The 22,650-nt window shown below is 38.2% G+C and overlaps 1 protein-coding gene across 2 annotated transcripts in view; it reads right to left on the bottom strand.

Moving 5' to 3' along the window:
- LOC110971042 (butyrophilin subfamily 2 member A2-like) overlaps positions 1-7,035 on the bottom strand; it is a 184,496-nt gene extending 177,461 nt beyond the window's left edge. For both annotated transcript variants that reach the window (XM_051943926.1, XM_051943925.1), the window contains exons 1-4: positions 6,970-7,035; positions 6,458-6,556; positions 4,776-5,117; positions 39-326 (exon numbers count right to left, since the gene is read on the bottom strand). In XM_051943926.1, the coding sequence (XP_051799886.1) occupies positions 39-326; positions 4,776-5,117; positions 6,458-6,548 (721 nt within the window). In that variant the 5' untranslated portion in view covers positions 6,549-6,556; positions 6,970-7,035. The remainder of the gene's footprint in view (positions 1-38; positions 327-4,775; positions 5,118-6,457; positions 6,557-6,969) is intronic.
- Between the last annotated feature and the right edge of the window lie 15,615 nt (positions 7,036-22,650).

Here is a 22,650-nt window from a genome sequence, read left to right as displayed (position 1 = left end):
TCTCAGCTGAAACTCATCATTTCTGTCATTATTTCTACCTGGAACATGGATCCATGTCTCTCTGCTCTGGTTGATCTTTTTCTGCTGGACTCTGCAGGTGAACTTGTTGCTGTGTTTCTTCTCCACAGTCACTCTGCTGCTGACAGTATAGAGGTCATCAGGACCTCTGACTGTCTCTGTAGGTCCAGCAGAGAGGAGGTTTCCATCACCGTCCAGCCACAACACCTCAGGCTCTGGATACCAGCCTGCAGACTCACACTGTAACTCCACTGAGCCGTGGGTTCTACCAAGTCCTGCTAAACTGACTCCAGGTGAAGAGACAGAACCTGTTGAGAGAGAAAATGACTTCACAGATGAACTTTACAGAGCTAAAATGACAACAAAAAGTAGAGAATAAAACAGTACAGTTGTATTCTCTATTGTCTTGAAAAATGCAAACAATGTTGTAAAAAACATCATAGGATAGTATATTTTTTAAAAGAAACTTTAAAACCATGTTTGAAAAAAAAAGATCGTGTTATAGTATGTGGTGAAAATATCGTACATTGTCAAAAAAATTCTAAATAAAATGAAATGTCATAGTATACCATATCATAAAACTGTTATAGTACAAAATTTTGAAATAAAATGCTAAACTGTCCTGTAAAAAAAATGTCAGAGTATAGTATGTCTTGAAAAACAACAACTTTAAAACCATGTTGTAAAAGATTCTATGGTATAGTGTGTGTAAAGAAAAATGTAAATTTATAGTATGTGGTAAAATATTGTAAAGTATATCGGAAAAAATATGATAGCATAGTATGTTATAAAAAACAACATAGTGTGGTATGTGGTGAAAATGTTGCAAAACATATTTTAAAAACTGCTATAGTATAGTAGTAGTAAAAATGTTGGAGCATAGTTTCCAACAAAATATTGTAATTTACTGTCATTATCTATCTATCTATCTAGCATCTATTGATTATGATACATATTATAAATAAAACATCACAGTACAGCATCATGTAAAAAAATGTCATATTATAGTATGTCTTTAAAATAATAATAATAATAATAATAATAACTTGTAAAAATTTTGTCAAATATGTCATAAAAACACGTTATAGTATAGTATGTCGAAATTTTTATTTTTTTTGCAAAACAATGTTTTTTAAGTAAATATAACAGCATAGTATGTTGACACAAAAACACACTATGGAGAAGTGTATAAATACACTGCTCAAAAAAATTAAAGGAATACTTTGAAAACACATCATATTTCAATGCGGGGGAAAACAAACTGGATATTTACATTGATATGGACTGGATAATGTGTTAGGAATGAAAAGTGCCACATTGTTTGATGGGAATGAAAATTATCAACCCCCCAGGAGGGCTAAATTCAAGACACCCCAAAATCAAAGTGAAAAACTGATGTGGCAGGCCAGTCCATCTTGGTGAAATTCCTTGGCAGCAACTCAAAATGGTATTCAGTAGTTTGTATGGCCTCCATGTGCTTGTATGATGACTGACGATGCCGGGACAAGCCCTGAATGAGACGAAAGATGGTGTCCTGAGGTATCTCCTCCCAGAACTGGACCAGGGCATCACTGAGCTCCTGGACAGTCTGAGGAGTAACCTGATGGTGTCAGATAGAACAAAACATAATGTTCCAAAGGTGTTCTATTGGATTTAGATCAGGTGAGCATGGGGGCCAGCTAATGGTATCAATTCCTTCATCCTCCAGGAACTGCATGAGTTCTCTTACCACATAAGACTGGGCATTGTCGTGCACCAGAAGGAATCCAGGACCACTGCACCAATGTAGGGTCTGACAATGGGTCAAAGGATTTCATCCTGATACCTAAAGGCAGTCAGAATGCCGTTGTCCAGCCTGTAGAGGTCTGTGCGTCCCGCCATGGATATGCCTCCCCACACCATCACTGACCCACCACCAAACCAGTCATGCTGAACAATGTTACAGGCAGCAGAACGTTCTCCACGGCTTCTCCAGACCCTTTCATGTCTGTCACATGCGCTCAGGGTGAACCTGCTCTCATCTGTGAAAAGCACAGGGCACCAGTGGTGGACCTGCCAATTCCTGTGTTCTATGGCAAATGCCAGCCGAGCTCCACGGTGCCGCTCAGTGAGCACAGTGGGCACTAGAGGACGCTGGGCCTTCAGACCACTCTCATTAAATCTCTTTCTGATTGTTTGATCAGAGACATTCACACCAGTGGTCTGCTGGAGGTCATTTTGTAGAGCTATTGCAGTGTTCATCCTGTTCCTCCTTCCACAAAGGAGCAGATAGCTGTCCTGCTGATGGGTTAAGGATCTTCTACAGTCCTATCCAGCTCTCCCAGACTAACTGCCTGGAATCTCCTCCATGCTCTTGAGAATGTGCTGGGAGACACAGCAAACCTTCTGGCAATGGCACACACTGATGTTTCATCCTGGAGGAGTTGGACTGTCTGTGGAACCTCTGTAGGGTCCAGGTATCGCCTCATGCTACCAGAAGTGACTCTGACACTAGCCAAATGCAAAACTAGTGAAAAACAGTAAGACAATATCAGGAAGGAAAAAAATGTCAGTGGCCTTCACCTGTAAACTCATTCTTGTTTTGGGGGTTGTCTCATTGTTACCCCTCTAGTGCATCTGTTGTTAATTTCATGAACACCAAAGCAGCTGGAACTGACTAAAAAGCCCCTCAGTTACTTACTTGACCAGATCAGTATTCCACATGTTTGACTGACTCAATGCAATACTTAGATTAAAAAGTGTTCCTTTAATTTTTTGAGCAGTGTAAAACATCATAGTAAAATGTATAGTAAATAAAATGTTACAGTACAGTACGTTGTAATGATATTACATGTGACGTATGTTGTAATAAAATGTCAAAAAAGATAAAAGTATAGTCTGTCTTTATAAAATCTTTGCAATCGTGTGAAAAAGGTCATACTATCATATGCTGTATTGCATGTGCAAAAATATTCCATGTCGCAAAAAACGCTATAGTATAGCATATTGTTAAAACTCATTGTAGTATGATGTAATCAAAGTCAGAGAAAATAGTGTCTTATGAAATGGTCAAATTACAGTATGTTGTAAAACAAATTGTAAAGCATGTCATGAAAAGGTCATCGTTGAAAAAAAGAAAAATTAATTGCATAGTATGTGGTTAATGTTTTATAACGTGTTTTTGTTTTTTTTAAATGTCATAGCTTCGTGTGGCATAACTAAATCCAAACAGTATGCTGTGTTAAACAAATAATGTAGTATTTTGTAAAAAAAGAACCTCCATTGTATAGTATGTCATAAAAACCCATCATAATTTAGTTTATCCAAAAAATCTCAGTGTCGTAAAATAAAACATGATAGTGTATTTTTACCATACGATATATTTACCACATATGCATGTTTACATGTGTATAGGTATGTAGTAAAAAAATATATTGTGTGGTATTTTGTTGCATACTGTTGTTTACTACAGTATGTGATATTGTATAATATTGTCGTATGTTGTCTAAAATTACATAGAAAATATGTTGTGAAAAATGGCATTGTACAATAAGCAGCAACAAAATTGCAAACTATGTCATGAAAAATGTCACAGTATAGTGTGTTGTAAAAAAATATTGCAATAAACTCTACAGTATAGTATGTTTTACAAAAACTGTAATAGTAAAGTATGTTTTAAATAAAACATTAAAGTAGGATTATGTCATAAAAAGTCGTCATAGTATTGAATGTTGTAAAGAAACATCATGGTGAACCTTCTTGTATAGACGATACAGTGCAGTATGTTGTATCAAAATTGTAAGCTATGTCATAAAAAAGCATCATGATACAATATTTGTTGAAAAGTATTGTAAATTAGATTGTAGTATACATCATAGTATACCGTAAAACAGGGCTATAAGGGACAGCGGGGTAATAAGGGACATTTTTCCGGAAAATGTTTTAAATGTATATCTACAGGAAAGCAAAAAGGAATTTTCAAGAATTCATGGATAATTGATAAAAACAACACAAAACCGCATCCTGCTCAACATAAAAACCGCAGAATTACATTTAAAACATTTTCCGGAGAAATATCCCTTATTACCCCGCTGTCCCTTATAGCCCCGTTTTACGGTACAGCATGTTGTAAAAATATAAGACATAGTAGCATAGACTGTTCACTTGATAATCATGTCTTAGTTCTTTTGGTTCTATCCTCAAATTATTTTTCTTTCTATATTAATCACATACACTGAAAAACTGCAACATCCATTTTTCTATTGTAGTTTGATACCTCGTCCAATAAATGAACATTTCATTCATCATTTCCATCTTATTATAAAATAATGAGCATTGTGGTAACTTTTGTTCTTGTGAATCGAGACCACCAACATTTAGGAGCAAGTTAGCAAAAGTGGCTCAGACAATTTTCCATCAACCCTCTGAACTCCAAAAACTTTCTGGATGTTTTTTTGGGGGGATGGAGTGGGGGTGGGGCAATTGTTGTTAACTAAAATGTAAAAAAAATCTGGAACTGATGTGATCAACTTTATTTTTTCCTGTTGGCTTCAACAGTTGCATTGGGTACTGCAGAATTTTTCGCTTGTTGCAGAATCTAGTTGGAGCAAGTGCAAACCTACACATTTTTAAAATTACATGAACAAGAGGATTGGTCAGATATCCTCAGTTCTTATCGTCTACTTGTACAACACATTTGTCTTGATCTGTAGGGATGGTTGCATCATAGAGGTGAATTAAAGGTTCTAGATGTAGAAGAGTGTCATTCATTTACTCACCAACAAGGAGCTCCACAAAATATTCTTGTTTCTGTTTGGGAAGGTAGCATCTGTATCTTCCATTATCAGATATTTTCAGTTGGGTGAGCTTCAGGGAAGCGTTGCCTTGTTTCAGTTCGTCTGCAGACATCGACACTCTTCCTTTGTAGGCTTCGTTTTGGTCATTTGTAATTTCCTTCCCATTGTGCCAAATATACACAAATCTGGGCTCCAGATCCGGCCTCCCCCACTCCACCGTCACCTGAGCAGCATCTAAACCAGCTTCCAGATGGCACGGCAGCACAGCGTCTCCACCAACCATCGATAGAACGGGTTGAGATGGAGCCATGGCCTGAGACTGACCTGCACAAAATAAATGTAGCTCACATCAAACAATCACAGCTTAAAGTTGGTGTAAAGGTGCAACTGACACTGTAGACATGGACTTCATGTCATGTAAATATGTTTTGTTCTGGAAGAGGAACAGTAATTCTGGACCTGACTATAATGTTGTTGCCTTGTCCAAAAATAAAATTTGTTCAACATTTTCTAGTAAACAGTTTCATCTTCTTAAACAATAAAACAAGTAAAAGAAGAGAAATGTTTAGAGAAAGTGGATTTGGACTCCGATAAAAGAATGTAGTTCTGGCTGATTTTTAAAAACTCAGAATTCTGACTTTAAACACACAATTAGAGCTTTAGCATGAGATTTGGGACTCTTGAATTATATTCTGACTTCAAACACGATTTGAACTTTAACTTGAGAATTCTGATCCTTTTACAGTAGAATAGAATATCCTTTATTAGTCCCACAAAGGGACATTTGCAATGTCACAAAGTGACAGTAAGAAAAATCAAGAGAAAACATCTATAAATTAAAGACATATAGAATAAGATATATACACGACATATACAATAGAAATAAGAAAAACTGAAGAACACTCGGACAGCAACAACCCAAATTTAAGAATATTAACATAAATGAATTGCAATTTTAATCATAATTGGTGTATACATTTGAGCTATATTCTGACATGAAAAACAAAATGACAACTTTTAGAAATATATTCTGTCTTTAAACTCAGAATTCTGACTTTTATCAACTATGAAATTTTTTTTATTTTAACCTGAAATTCCAACATTTTGGTCAGTTCTTACTCTTTTATGCTGAAATCTGTCTTTCGTCTTTGAATTCATTCTGAACTTTTTGTGAAGTCAAACTTTAAACACAAAATCTGTCCTCAAACTCAATTTTTTTTTCTGACTATTGTCTGACTTTAAACTTAAAATTCTGACTTTTGTCTTAAGTTTGACTTTTGCCAGAATTCTGACAAAAAATGTTTGAATTTTGAGGAAGACAAAGTTCAGTTTAACTCCAGATGTCTGACATTGGTCAAAGATGAACGACTGATGTAATTATTTTTTCATGTATATATATAAAGGAACAAGCAACCCGTAAGTCCAGATTTCAAATCTTTTCAATGTTGCTGCAGTAATGGTTTGAAATTATGGTTAAAAAGGCTCTTTGTTGTGCAGAAGGTCAAAGTCAAAGTCAAGGTCAAGTCATGCAGTTTTACTTGATCTGTGCTACAATAAATACTTTGAGAGCAATCCACCCAAGAAGAAGAGATGTGAGTTTGGATGATGAGCTCATCTGTTGGGTTAAACACAAAATGCAAAGAGTGTGTGTGTGTCAAAGTTACCTTCATCAAAGTGTGTCAGAAGAAGGAAAACCAACACGTTGAAGCTTCTGAGCGAAGATTTAAGAGATGATCCCTCCATCATGTGAACCATCCTGAGTGCTGAACATTCCGAAACACAGAAATGGCATAAGAAGAATAATTCAAAAAAGTAGGTTTGATGCAGTTTTTTTTTTTTTTTTTTTGCAAAACTGTCCAATTACAAAAACTAATTATACAAAAGATGTTTGAGTCTAGTTACAGAAGCAGATTCCGGTAAAACAGAGAACATTTACAGTATCATAACAGTCATTTCTGTTGCATTTAGCTGAATAATCTGTGTATAAATGTTTAAATGGATAATATCTGCAGCAGAATGCAGTATCACCAGCAACATAATTCCACACAGTCTCTTATCTATTGACTGTGGAGGCTGTTTTTCTGTCTAATTCAACTTTCTTTTAACAGTAAAGTGCTAGAGACTGTGGCAGGAGCTCCAATAAAAGCTTAAATCCATTTCAGAAAAAGTAAAATACCTGTTCAGAGCGTCAAAGCGTCGCCTCTCCTCTCAGTGAGCTGTACGGTCAACAGTCTCTGATAAGGTTTGGACTTTGGTCATGTAAAATACAACGAGGTGTGGTCACTGCTGACGTGTCTGTAGCTTCATTTTATTCATTCTTCATCTAAAACTATCATCCAGCATTAACTCTACCAGGAAATAAACCTTAAAGGTAAACTTTTAAAACAATGCAGACAGAAACAAATCCATATTTCTATGAGAATTTAGAGTTTGTTGTTGTTTTATTATGTCTTGTTAATGTTTAATCTGAACTCATTGTTCCTCCTTAATAAAAGTGTTTGGACTTTGAACAGATGAAATAAAAAAGTGTTCATTCTGCTATTTGTGCATCATCCAGGTGTGTATAAATGCATCTCGTCTGTTCAAATATCATTGTAATCTTGCAAATTATGTTGTCTTGGACGATTATAAACACGGTGGCTTTATTTTTGGTTTCATGCTTTAAATTATCAGTAAAAACTGAGAGAAAACAAATTACTGAACCTTTGTACAGATGAAGAAAATGATTGAAGTTGTGCTTTTATTGCAGATTGAATGTAATGATTTACAGGATGTTCGTTATTTTATCACACAGAGCAAAAACTGATATGTTAATATTTAACACAACACCTTCCCAGAATGATTAGATATTATTTTATCATTGCAGAGGTGCACTCCTAAAACAAAACAAACAAACAAACAAACAAACAAAATGGCTGCACAGTGGCGTAGTGGTTACCACTTTCGCCTTGCAGCAAGAAGATCCCGGTTCAAATCCCGGCCTGAGATCTTTCTGCATGGAGTTTGCATGTTCTCCCTGTGCATGTGTGGGTTTTCTCCGGGTACTCCGGCTTCCTCCCACAGTCCAAAAACATGCTGAGGTTAATTAATTATTCTAAATTGCCCGTAGGTGTGAATGTGAGTGTGATTGTGTGTCTGTATATGTAGCCCTGTGACAGACTGGTGACCTGTCCAGGGTGTCCCCTGCCTTCACCCGAGTCAGCTGGGATAGACTCCAGCACCCCCCATGACCCTAGTGAGGATAAAGCAGTGTATAGAGAATGGATGGATGGATGGACAATGAAATAATGAAATCATTAACTGTAATCTGTTCAACATTTTACTGGCATCTAGCAGATTTTCCATCTTTCGTTGAATTGCAAATAGTATCCCGCAAAACCACAGAAAAGAAAATAATTTACACATTAAGCATAAAAACAGACTAACACTGCAAACAATGTCCACATTAAAGAAAGCATGATTTAAAAAATAAATTATTTGTTCACGTCTGTAAAATTACACTGATTTAATGTGTTGAAATTAGCAAAAAAAAATTGTTCTTAAAAGCAAGTTAATGGAAAGAAAAAATGTCTAATATGAATAAAAAATAGGAAATGCTGTTAGACTTTTTCCTCATTCAAATACTGATATTTTTACTGGCCAGTCCTGGACAGCATGAATCAGTTCCGCTCTAGTTCCACATTTAGACAGTTACCTGCTGCACCGCTGCAGAGCAATCATTTGGCCCTCTGTCTTTTGGATTGTGCTGAATTTAACACAGGTGTCAAGAGTCATCCAGGTATGGGGCTTTGGCAGAGTAACAGCGAAATAAGGGAACACAGTATGATATTATAACCTGTGATTTATAATCAAATTATGCTATAACCTAATGAATGTGTGTGAACTAAACAAATGCCTGTTTTTATATCCTTTAATTTTGAAACAGTGTAAAAATCAGAAGAGTCCCTCGCTCTGAGGAGTGATGAGTGGATTTTTTAAAAAAAATATGTTCTTTTTATATTCTTTAATTTTGAAACACGGTAAAAATCTGAAGGGTGCTTCACTGTAAAGTGATGAGTTGATTATTATGAATACTTGTCTTTTATAATCCTGGTTCAGTAGCAACTGCTTCACAGGAAAGTCTCATTGAAATATAGAGGGTTGCTTGTATTTTAATACCTATCCTTGTGGTCCAGTCTGTGAGACTTGGTCCCCACCTTTCCTGGTACACCACAGGGCTGTGTGCTGAGCCCCCCTTGTACTGTCTCTACACCTATGACTGCAGACCAGCCCACAGAAACAACATCAAATTTTCTGACGACACAACAGTGGTGGTCTGATCCCAACGGGAGACTAGATAGCCTACAAAGAGGAGGTCCAGAGACTCTCAACCTGGTTTTCAGCAAACAACCTAACACTAAACACTGCAAAAACAAAGGAGATCATCATGGACTTCAGGAGGAACAGAACCGACTCAGCCCCCCTCTACATCAACAGCGAGTGTGTGAAGAGAGTCCACACATTCAGGTTCCTGGGAGTCCAGATCTCCGATGACCTCTCTTGGACAGACAACATCACGGCTGTCGTAAAGAAGGCTCAGCAGCGGCGACGCTTCCTGAGATAAACTTGAATTAAATGCTCACAGTAAAGGTTCATTAGCTCTGTATAGATTTTGGGGGGATTTCTTGTAAGTCTGTGTGCATTGTGCAGAAATGTACAGTGTGGGTGGCAGTGATCATTAGACACTGACATCAGCTTCTCCTGTTTCCCGACTGGAGGTCTGTGCTGAGCTTCAGATGAACCAAATACATGAATAGAAATTGAGACCAGGTGAAAGGGCTAAACAGGCAAAACAAGGGGTTTGGGTTCCTTCAGAGCACACGGGGGCCATGAAGTTGGTGAATGGGAGAAGTGCACAAATGAGGAGGAGGGAGGATGTATGCTGTAATCGCATATGTAAATTAAAGTGTATTGTCATCACATATGTAAATAGAATATGATGTCACCACATATGCAAGTTCTGAAGAGAGCAGTAATGCACCTGTTAGAAGGAATTTGTTGGGGGTTGTTGCGGGTAGCCGCTTGATGCAAACGAGACAACAGTTCTGAGCATGAGGAAGGTTATCACATAATTTTGGATTGGTGATCCAAGATGATCTGCTAAGGAATAACTGTTCCACTGGACTTACGGATTAAAAGGAATTCTCTTTCTGCTCTGTGTGAGGATTACAGAACTGTGATCTATAAATAACACTGACTGAAGAAACAGTACTTAACTCCAAAGGAATGACACCAGAGTGGATTATAACAAAGTTTTATTGGCCCAAACAACCAAAAAGGACACAAGCAGATCAAAATCTGGGCTGAACTCTCTCCAGCTTCCCCCTGGACTCCGGTGAGCCTCAGAGGCTTGTTGGATTTCAGATGAGCAGCCAGGTGTGGCCACACCGTCTGCTCTCCCCCTCCAAATTACATAATCTGGGTGATTATTACTCTTCTTATATGAAGGCATAGTACCAGTTAGGAATCATGATGTGCAATTTAAATATTAACTAATGTTTGATTAACTGTATAATGATTATTGACTGTTGCTATTCCACTGCTGAGATATATTTTAAAAAGCATTATTCTGCAATTTATCCCTATCACAATGGTTAACTATATATATATTATCTCTGTAAAAAGTCAGGTTAATGTGTGCATCACAACAGTAAAGGTTCTGTAAGGTTTCCTTGTCATTGGGGCTGTCATAAACAGTGGTGCCCCTCTCCCCCCTTCATCCACTTCGGGCTGGCTCATCGGCTTCTCTCTCTCTCTCTCTGCACTGGCTGGTGATCAGTGCAGAGGGGGAACACCTGCAAGAATCAACCACCTGAGGCACATCATCATCAGCGGCTCTTTAAAAGCGAGCACCACACAGCCTCTGGGTGTGGGATTATAATGTTGGACTAGCTGCCAGAGCGTGAGCACCGTCTGTGTGAATGAGAGGCTAAGAGAGATTCCAAGTCTGTTTGCCACATCCGGTGGGAACCTTCTGAGACAGGTATTTGGACCGCACTGGCCTCCGGACAGAGGACGTATCCTGCCACCCACGGACTGTGCCGACCTGCTCTAACCTGGTTACCAGTCCCCGGATGTGTGCCTCCCACTGCCTAGCCCCTGAGCCAGCTACCCTTCTTCCCCTCTCATATCTCCACTCATGAGTTTTGGCCTTTGTGTCCGGTTTTGGTTAGCTTACATAAATGAATCTGTTTAAACTTACACTGAAAAAACAAACTGGTGTGATTTACTTGATAAAATCATTGTAACAATTTGCACTTACTTTTCTCAAGTAAATTTTACTGCTGCATTATTAAGTTCAGTTTACTTTCTGCCATCAAGTAAATTTTACTTACCACTGAACTTAACCCCTTTAGCTTCAGTGTACCGCCGGCGGTACACCTACTAATTTGCATAGGAATTTCAAGAATGTCCGACAGCTGCAAACACGATTATACAAACACTATACGCCGATGGAAAGCTTAGATTCTCATGAATCCGCCGGTATAAACCACTTTCAGATGCGACTACCACAGCGGGTGAGAAAAACACATTTGTCCGACAAAAACGAATATTCATCCATCCTTTCTCTGTACACGGCTTCAACGCACACAGCGCGACTCACATTTCCGGGTTTATTATTACACACAAAAAAAAGATTCCACAAAAAACGGCCATAATCCAACCTTTTACATCCAGATGACACAAGCCAGTAAACTATTTTGTCCAAAACATGTCCTGAAGTCGGTATAAAATCCCCGAATCGGTCATTTTCAAGGAAATGCACCTCGCGATGCCTGTCCAATATTCCCTGTATTTTTCGTAATTTTTTTATTTAAAAATAGAATATTAGCGATTTTTTGTACTGAAAACGGCTGGAATTGACTGAAGCTTAAAGGGTTAATGTTTTCTGAACTATCAAGTAAATGTTATTTTGTTGTAGTTAGTTAATGTATGTCAAATCTAATTAAAGAAATTAAGTAAAATCAATTGTTTCATTTCTAGCAGCAGAACATTAAGCTACACAAAAATATTATGTAAACCCAAAACAGCTGTAACATTTACTCTCATGAAACAAATAAGTAGATTTTTATAGATTTTTTTCATCATTTCTACACAAAATGGGTTGTATTAAGTTGCGGCTAATGTATTTTTGTTCTATTTTAATATAATACCAGATTGCATACATTTATCAGAAATCACAACAAAGTTCAAAGAGTTCAAATTCACATTTATTTTTTGTAGAATCAATTCTTCAATAACTGTCAACAATCAAAAGTTAAATTGTGTTGCTGAGTGAACAAGAGAGTGAGAGTGTGTGAAAGTTGTAGTATGTGTGTGATTGTAACAGAGAGTGAGCAGTATAAGAACTACAGCTTCATCAAAGTGCTTTTGAAATTATGTGCAACTGCAACGATCAACCCCTCAAACCAAACCTCAAGGATTTGTGTTTTAGAATCATGACAATCACAACAGTTCAAATTATTTACAAAAAAATGTGTCTGTGCGTGTTACTGAGTGAATATGTGAGAGACAGAGAGTGTCTGATAGTGTGTATGAGAGAGTGTGTGCAACAGCGAGTGAGGAGGATAAGAACAACAGCTTCAAAGTGCTTTTCAAATTATGTGCAACTGGAACATTCAGCCCTCCCAAACCAAACTTCATGGGTTTGGGTTGTAGAATCATGACAATCACTGTCAGCAAGAGTTCAAATTATTAACAAAAAACATTTGTGTGCGTGTGTGTGTGCTTTTGTGTGTGTTATTGAGTGAAAATGTGAAAGAGAGTGTGTGAGAGTGAGTGTGTGCAACAGCAAATGAGCAGGACAGGAACAACATTCAACATTCTGCAACATTCAAAGACAAAAAAAAACAACCACAATCTTTGGAGCAAACACATCCAAACATGTCGGTGTGTGCTCAGTGAACATGTGTGTGGCATGGCTTCTTCATTCAAGATAATTTAAGCTTCAATGCCTGAATTTTTGGGGACAGCTTGAGTCCATCCAGATCCAAGAAGAGTTTTTGCAACACTTCAAAAGTGTAGCGAAGTCGTGGGGGATAGGCCAGGTTGAAGTCCCATCAGCAGTGCACAAGCTTTTGCGGTATTGCAGCAGGTAGGCAATACCTCCCTGCCTTCAAGGATAATTGATGCATCCACTCCACCTTCAGCCCCATGTACAACCAATATCTTCAAGATGTGCTGACTGACATCACTGGTTCCGCCCTCCTGCATGAAATGAACAAAAATTCTATTAAAAACACATAAAACTACACATTTTGAATTGTTTATTTATTTAATTGTCTGGCAACACTATCCTGTATTTTTCCTAAATACAACAATGATGAACCATTGCTTAGATCAGTGGTTCCAAATTATAAGAAAATATGTGAGCTCTTGTTTATGCTGAGTCCAGAGATCACAAAAAATGACTCCTAGTTTCTCTCCTGATAATCCAGACTGAAGACTTAAATGTATTTCTTTTTGTCTGACCTTCTGTCTACAAAAATTTGCACTTTAAATATGCATGTTAAAACTTTGTGACATAAAAGAAACCATGCTTTACCTGGCAGTCTTCAAAAAAGTTCCTCTTCTTTCACACCCAGGTAGAGTATTAGACTGCGGAGAACTGTTTCCGCCTCATTTCAATGCCTTGTAACTGTCAACAGAATGAGCAAATGACAAAACAAATTACTCCTACACAAGGAACTTGGAAATGAAAAAAAAAAAAATCAAACAAAACAAATGGTCAAGGAAATGATTTGAATTTTGAAAATGAAATTGTAGGAGATACTACGTAAGATAATTTAATTATCTGCACTCGTTTAGGGCACCACCTCGCTTTAATTGCAAGGAAAAATTAATTAATTTAGGCAGGATCACAATCAGACTCCTGTAGAAATTCAGTTGATCAGTCTTATATCTTAAAGGCTAGAATTCTTGGACCCACAGTTCTCACAAGGAAACACACAAAGTTGTAATTTGGTCTAAAATGAAGCATTTATTTACTATACTATGGAATAACAGCAGTGAAATCCTATATACAGTGCATATGGGTGTGTATGTGCATGCGTGACTAAGTGTGTGTGTGTGTGTGTGTGTGTGCGTGTGTATGAGAGATGGGTGTGTGTTCAAATTAGCATATTATGGTGAGAATTAGCCAGATAGCTAACCTGATGAGGTAAACAGTAATTTGGATTAAAATTAATGATTTGTAAAAGAATAAACTGGCGGATTGAATTAATTAAAGGCATTAGAGGAGATTTAATTTCCTATGACTTTGAACGTAGCATGCGCATGCGCACATACAACCTCTCCCTCACCCCCCTCTAACCTCCCCCCTCTTAACATTTACGAAGAAACGCCCCCCTCCAGAAACTTGCGTAGGACTCGTGAAGTTGTCTTTTACGGCTGGGTCCCCCTGGATCTTTATCTGCCATTATGTAAAGAAAGATGAGCAAAAAGAGTCGCCAGCTAACTATGAAGCTATACCAAAGCAACACATACAGAAAACACGTAAGTCCAAGGCGTACGTAATCTACGTAACTTGGCCTGAGCCGGAAGATTTTTGACTGACAGGAAAGGGAGCAAACCAAACGCCTCGGTCAGAGCGCGTTGATTGGCTGATGTTTTTCAGGTCCTGCCATGTCCACAGTTATTTTATTTTTTTAAATTCTTTTAAAGACCATACATACAAGTCCACTAAAGGTCAGTATATTCATTTTATGTGAATCAGACAAATTAAACAAAAAAAAACATCCTCCATAATGCCTTTAAGCAGTTAGTACATCACCCAGATCAAGCAGAGAAAACTCAGCTGGATTTACGGAAGTGAACCGTCTTATGCTGGGACGCAGAGGATGCCGTGGTGACGTCTCGCAGCGAGCCAGGATGGCTTTGCCTCCCAGACGATGTGTGTCACTGTGGCGAAGATGGTCGTCCTGCATAGGGAGATCGGTTCTGTCGAAGGAGATCTGATCCAGCAGCTTTCCGGTGTGGTCAGCTGAATGAAGCCAGGATTTGGGTTGATGCTGCTTGACTTAATAATGATGGCTCTCAGGCTTTAGTAGGCATTAGCCGAGTGGAAAAAAAACGGAAGCTTGAGGGAGAGCCGCCAAATTAAGAGAAGGAAATGTTGGTTCTGAATCGATTCTCCGGATCAAACAAATAAAATTCGGTTTAAAGTGAGCAAAATGTCTAAATTAATTATAAAAAGTAAAAAGGATAAAATAGTTAAACTTTGGAATGAAGAACTTCAGAAGAAAGAAAAAACGCACTTCTAGATAGGAAAATAATGGAAGACCTTGACGTGCAGTCTCCAGAGGGTGAAAGACAGGAAGAGAGCGGACCGAGCGCTGTCCGGCCTTTTAAAGGTCGAAGGTCTCGGGAGTGTTTCTCTGGGTGGAGAAAGGAACTTTCGGCGAAATCTGCCGAGCAACAGCAATTCCTTTGTTTGAGAGAGCAGAGACATAGAGAGAAGAGATGGCCCAAAAGGGATTAAAAATGTGTGATATTAAAACCGGTAAACGATCTGTCTATTCCTTCACCATAATCCATTTAAGTAGACGTGACCACATGTTCCTAAATGTGCAGGTTGATACATATGTGCATATTATGTTTTGGATATACTAAAAATATATGTCACAGTGAAAATATGATAAGTCCTACATTTGGTAATGAGTAAATACAATGGTCATCCTTTCACATTCCTAACAGAGAGAAAATTCAGGGATTAATAATGGAATTCATTCCAAATCATTGTATCCTGTGGAAGAAATGAATTAACCAGACATTTTGATATCTGGACTTCTGCAAGATATAGAAGTGTCAAATTTGAATATGCTACAGACAAAGGACTTTCAGTAACTTTGGTAATCATGACAACACAAAATACATATCAGAAATATTAATTTGGCAAGTGTTCTTTGTTCCTTAAGAAAGTGTCTCTCTCTGTACCAGTCTCCCATGTGCTCCAAAATTTATGACTTGTTATCTTATCTGGTGGAAGGCAGCTATGGGACCAGAGCGAGCACTCCAGGAGAGTGGAGGAAGAGTTTGGTTAGAGCAGAAATAAGGTGTTTGTCCAACAAAACATTTAAGCATAAAAGTGAAAGTCATTGTCTTTCAAAAAAACAAAAAAAAGTTCTTCCAGGTGTAGGTTCAGCAGGGAGATCCATCTTTCTGTGAATGAAAACACACAGACATACATATGTCCCAATCTTCCTGTAGGGAGAGAGTTCAGTGCTGGAGAGGGGAGCTTATCTGAGTTTGATTGGCTCAGGAATTCCAGAGGCCTTCGCTAGATTCCTACAAAATGAATTTTTAGTGTGGTAGAGACATGTCACAAAACTGGACATTTTTTAATTGACCAGTCATTTCTGACCTGACGGACAAAATCTACAAGTCAAAAACAAATCAACACAACTAGAGCACTGCTCACCTGACTTAGTTTTTCCATGGGTGGTCAGCTTTGCACCCAGGACACCTCCCTTAACTCTCATCAGATCAATGAGTTTTGGTTTGTAGCTATCAAGTCTGGACATAAAGGTCTGTTCCAGGGAAATTGTTGTTATTCTTTTGAATTCTTCCTTGATCTGAAAGAACAAGAAGCACAAACAAATATGTGCTTAATAGAAACAATGGATACATGTAACATTAAAGGAGTCAATTTGTTTTTGAATTTTGTTTCACCCACCTCAGCTTCACAAAATAAAACTGGCCATCTTTCTTGGAAATCACCAGAAGGTGGACTCCTGCTGATGATCTCAAACCTCCGAAAGGAAAACGTTCTGGCCATCTTTTCTTGAATAACCTTGGTGTTGTTCTTCTTTTTAACTTCTTCAAGAAGCTCCTGCCTCACCATCTCTAGGCTGTCATCAGTTTCTCCAACTGGATGTGGCGGTAGGTAATTGACCTCGGCCCGTTTTGGTCTCTTACAATTTTTGGTAGGATTTCTCTCACTAGGGGCTTTCCTTTTGAAGGAATTGATGTCCAGTTCAGGACAGTCAACCTGAAGCCTTCTCATTTTGGAACGATAATTAGCCATCTTAAACTTCAGACGCTGCTGCCACCCATACATGCCTGAAAATGAGGTTGCAGGCTTCCTGAGACAAGGATGCTTGTGAAGCAGAGCTTCAACAACTGCTTCTATTTGAAGTCCAGTGGGGTAGGCAGTGAATGTGAAAATGGCTTCAGCAAGTCTCTCAAGTATGTCAGAGTTCATGCCTGGATTTTGAAGAAGTGAGCCATCCCTTTCATAAGCGTTATTTCCTTCTTGGAGGAGTATCTCGACATTGTATGAAAAAGTGGGAAACACAAAATTAGCTGGCCAACGTTCTGACCTGTGCTCTGGGGATGTTGGCAGAATGATGGTGTCTGATGAACAAACTGAGGAAGCATCATCCAGCGAAGACTGATCCAGAAGTGAGGCAGAAGAGGAAGATGCTGCAGGCTCATCGATGGGAGTCAATGTGAGAATAACAGAAGGTTCACTTTTAACTAATTTTATAGTGTCTTTGTCCTTAATCAGGTCTGTTGATGTCAGCGTGAAGAACTGATTATCAAAGTCTTTGTCCATATACATAACAGTAAAACTCTCTTTGATTTGAAAATGTTACTGTAGAGCAGTCACAAGTTCATCCACAGTGGTAGGGATACCTTCTGGTAAGGCTAACTTGTGAATCTGTGTTTCTTCAATAATAACACGCAGTAGAGCTGGTGAAGGCAGCATTACTGAACTGGGTAAAAGCCCTGCAAAAAACAAAATGAAGAGGGATACAATGTGATTAGACAAGAGCATACAATATTTTTTTTCTTTAAGAAACTGTGATTAAAATGAAAACTCATTCCATTATATGGAATGTATATTACATTGTTATATGATGTATGCTCTGTAATCCCTACAATGGAATCACTTTTTATGAGAAAGACAAACTGCAACACAGCAACTTTAATTTTAATACAGACCAATCAAAATCCCAAAACCCCACTAAAAAGGTGGCATGACAGCAACTCTGGTGATGTGAGGTAAAATATGTAATGTGTTTACGGTGAGCAATATTTATCTTTTGTCATTGTGGTTTCCAACCTGAAAAGTCTGTCTAGAAGTTATGTTTAGGTGTGCTGCTGACCAATGTACGAGACAGATCAGTGAACATTTTTTTTAATAAAATCGAGAGTAAATGTATGATTAGGTAAGATTCTGTTAAAGGGATATTTCCATTTATTTACTGCGTCCCGTTGCGAAGATATCATACAACCTCATGTCAAAAAATCTGAACAATCACTTTAAATGTGCATAGCTTGATTCTGAAAAAAAAGAAACAATAAGGTGATACTTTACCTAGTTTGGCAAGCAGATATGGTGTTTAAGAGAGATCATTCACTTGCCTTCCACTGAATAGGCAGCCAGTGGGTAGGTGTCAGTGAGTTGTGACTGTCCAACTACTTTGACAATGCTTGTGGACTCCAATGAGAAACACCTTAAATGTTCACAATACCACGAAGTTTGTAGTTTCACTAGAAATGCCAAGTTGTCACAAACAACAATGATTTGGACTATTTCATATGCCAATATCATGCCAGTGCTGTAAATGGTGCCCTGAAATTCTACCTTGTTTGTCATATGAACGATTCTCTGTTCAGGAAAAGCTTGCAATAGAAATTCCTGGATGCTCTGATTTACAACCTCTACAGGAACTTTTGACAACTGTGACACAGAGATTGCTGATTTTTTCACATCAGAGCCGTGAAGATGGTATGCAATCATTGCCTGGTGTTTTTTGGCCATAGATTTCAAAATGTTTCGGAAGCAGTTAGTTTGTTTTACTATCTTCTTGAAGAAGTGATGCTTTGCTTCAAACCGTATTGTCCATAAGGACACAAGTGGGCCAAATCCTTTAATGAGCTGTGGGTAATGCTCAAAATAGTGATGCTTGGGAATCCATTTCTCATGAGCAAAAACACTATTAAATCTATGCCTGTGTTCAGCGATAAGACTTTCTAGGTAGCCAATGCTTTGATCTGCAAAGGTAGGTGACATAACTAATTCTACTAGATCTTTGAGAGTCATTAGCAGCTGCCATGCCTGTTCCTCCTCCTGCACTTTGGGGCCAATCATAAGAGGAAGCAGCCTTAGAAGGCACCAATTTTCATGTGCGTTGCCCCCAGTGGTTTTACGTGAGGCAAAGCTTGGTGGTATACCTTGGGGACAATTTGTCCTCCAAAGAAAAATACTTTCTCTTTATCAAAAGATCCAAGCACAATGCTAACTCTAATGGCACAATTCCCTCAAGTAAGTCATGCAGCACATCAGGTGGATAACCTGTTGTCACATGAAAATGATTTAGTGCTTGAGAAATTGCACAATGCCTTTTAACTCTTTACGCTATGTGTGTTACTAGACAGTGCTGCTTCAATGTCCAACTTGTGCTGTTGTTTTGTTTGGCCAGCAATTGCACCCGTCCTGACCTCAAGCTCCTAAATCTGGGACCGCTCTACAAGACAAAATCTGCACAAATATGACCCACTGAAACTTTCAAGAAACCCACCGAGTGAGCCCCAAGGTTGTCAGCAATGACAGAAAATACAGTACCCTTTATGATTTTTCCTAAAGAGGGCACATAGAGACCATCCTCTTCAAATTTTTTCAAATAATTTATCAATGGCTCGAGCACACGGGGATAACCAAAGGTCTTAATATCATTGGCTTTACACAAAATAGTTAGGTAAATGGACATTAATGTAGACCTTAATGCAGATGGGATGTCTGCCAAAACCCAATAGACACCAGTGACCTTGTGCTTCTTTCATGATGTTCCTAAAGGATTACATATTTCAAAATCATCACAGTAAAGCAGCAACGAAAGTCCTCCTGTTCGACTCCTGTTCGACAAGAAAAGTATTTGTCTTGAAGTGAGAACCATCCCGAAAACTAGCGTACTGACCTGCAGAACCACAATTCTTTTCACTACCAAACAGTATCTCTTGAATGTTCCTTTTTTTCAGAATTTCTAACAACAACTGCAAAATTGGTACATACTGGAATGTCCTTCCCTCTTTGGCATCAAGTAATATACTCTACTGGCTCAATAATATTAAAATGTTCCTTTATATACTTTTGTCTCTTGAATGCTGTAGCAAGAGGACCACTTTCACTTAAGGCTGAAGTAAGAGGATTGAAATGGCAGAGGCTTTTTACCAAGTCGCTGATCACCAACTCTTCAACAGGGGAGTTATGGCGTTGTAATGTGTCATGTATAATATTATTTATCACTGGTGCAGATGCTGAAGAAGTAATAAATTGAAACTCTTCCGCAATCTCATCTATACACCTGCTAGGAACATTGAAGATGCAGTTTAGCTTAAGAAATAATGTAGCTAGGTGATCAACAATTACTTTACCTAAATCTTCTCCTTCCTTGACAAGAGTCTCATCAGAATTGTCACTTTCATTTAAAAACAAGCAATTATCTTCTGTTGTCTGACTTAAGTTTGCCTGAAGTACAGAAGGTTTGAAATCTTCAACACAATGAGGATTATGCCTCCTACTTTTATGAGATGCAAATGTTGAATATATATTTGTACTGTAGTCACAGTCTTTAAACACACAATGAACAGTTTCGGGGGTTTTTTCGGGTGACCTCCAAGGTGATCAAAATACTGCCTCTCTGTGTCAAAATTAGATGAATTACAGATAAGACAGCTAAATGATAGACTTTGCCCCAAGTGCTCCCTTTCTGTGTGGTCCCTTGATAAATGTGTGCGAACTGCACCCCAAGTTTTAAAGGAACAAGGACAGAGTACAGGCATGGCAGTGTCCGACTACTTGAAAAATGCTTAAATCAAATCAAATTAAATCAAATCAAACTTTATTTATAGAGCACTTTTTCATACATTAAAATGCAGCACAAAGTGCTATACATGTTAAAAACAGTCCCCTCCCCCCACCCCATCTCCATCTCCAACCCCAACACATACACACCACACACACACACACACACACACACACGTTTGTTTTTCTATACCGGTGGGGACTTACCATTGACTCCCATTCATATCTAACTCCTAACCCTTACCCTAACCCTAACCTTAACCATCACCAAATCAATGCCTAACCCTAAACAAACGTTTTTGCACTTTTACATTTTTTATTAACAACAATATGGCCAAGAAAACGGTGTTGCCACCCCTGGGGACCTCATTTTAGGTCCCCACCGTAAGACAAGTCCCCACCTTTATAGCAAATAGTCAGGTCAAAGTCCCCACCGGAATAGCAGAAACAAGTACACACACACACACACACACACACACACACACACACACACACACACACACACACACACACACACACACAGATGAGTCCATAATGTTTCAAGAGCTCCAACCATTTTGATGTCCTAAATGTGCAACTTTTGCAGGACCATGTCATGGGTGATCGTCAACCTAAAAATGAAAAGATAAGATTATTGTTACTAAAAATGACTGCTCTCAAATTAAAAAAAGAGACAGAAAAAAGCAAATGGAAGAATAGCACAATAGCACAACAGTCATGTCAAACTACATAGAGACAAAGAGGGCTTCTAGATGATGGAAAAACTCATAATCATAATTATATTAGTCCATATTGAAATCACAATTATCTACATGATTATGTCTTGAATTTGGAACAGCATTTATTGAACATGCTTAAAAACGCTCTCCTGTTAAATATATAACAATATCTTATAATGTACTTGTTATGCCTTCAGATTAAAGACGTTTATAATTTCATAACTGTAGTAAGTTATTTAAAAGACATAAGTTCATTGTGCATAAATATGTAAGTTAATTTAATGTTAAAACGGTTAAAAGGCCACTGTTAAAAGTCTTCAGAGTGAAACGTCCCTCTACAGAGGATCAGTTGTTTATGACAGAGTGGGTGTTCACTCAACTAAAAATGATCTTTGTTTTGTACCATAGAAGAGAAAGCTAGATGAAGCTAAGAAACTTTCACGAGAGAACTGTTCGCTCTACACTGTTTGAACCCCAGAGAAATCTATCTATTGTTCAACTGTTTTTGACTTCAAGGCGACTTCATAAAGACAAGAAAAGGAAATCCTGTGTACGAAAATTAGCTTGAATGGTTCTCTGTTGTACAGCAGCACAGAGTTAGGTGCTGTGAGGACAGCACAGTAGTAGGAAAAAACAGAACGTAAACAAAATAATCGTTTTCACTCGATCATAAGAATTTTGAGATCGTCTGGATCCAAAATTGTAATCACGATTAAAATTCAATTAATTGAGTAGCCCTAAGACGAAGCAATTGTTAATGTTCTATTGCTGAAGTTTGGTTTATGCACAAGAAGAAGTCATGTCTGCCTCAACTGCATGCTCAAATTTAAATTTTGTGTTTGTGGTTCGGGTCTCAACAAGCTAGCAACGTATCTTGGGGATGGCTGGGGAACGCTCACTAATAAGACCCTGACTGCAAAATGTACATTATATTGTGCCGGTGTGACAAAACACGAGCAAGACATCCAGAGAAGATGATGTATAAAAATCCAATAGAATCTTAGCAAGCGCAACAGCCCTATCTTTTCGTCAGGACATGATGTGAAGTTCTTAAGTTTCGTTTTGCATGGATGCGGCTCTGAGTTACATTTGAAACGGTGCTTTTGCATCAACAGTCGTCCACATTACATGACAGTCAAAGTATGAGACATTTGCAGGTGGTATTACAATTTAGAACAAATATAAGAACTAAAACTTACGCTTGCTTTGACGTGTCCAGACATGCAGGAACTCCTGTGTGTCATGACGTTGGCCAGCTTCTCTCTCTCGCTCTCACCGTTGTCCGAGT

This window comes from Acanthochromis polyacanthus, chromosome 23 (assembly GCF_021347895.1).
Source record: "Acanthochromis polyacanthus isolate Apoly-LR-REF ecotype Palm Island chromosome 23, KAUST_Apoly_ChrSc, whole genome shotgun sequence".
Classification (NCBI taxonomy): domain Eukaryota; kingdom Metazoa; phylum Chordata; class Actinopteri; family Pomacentridae; genus Acanthochromis; species Acanthochromis polyacanthus.
This window is presented reverse-complemented; position numbering and strand designations above follow the sequence as displayed.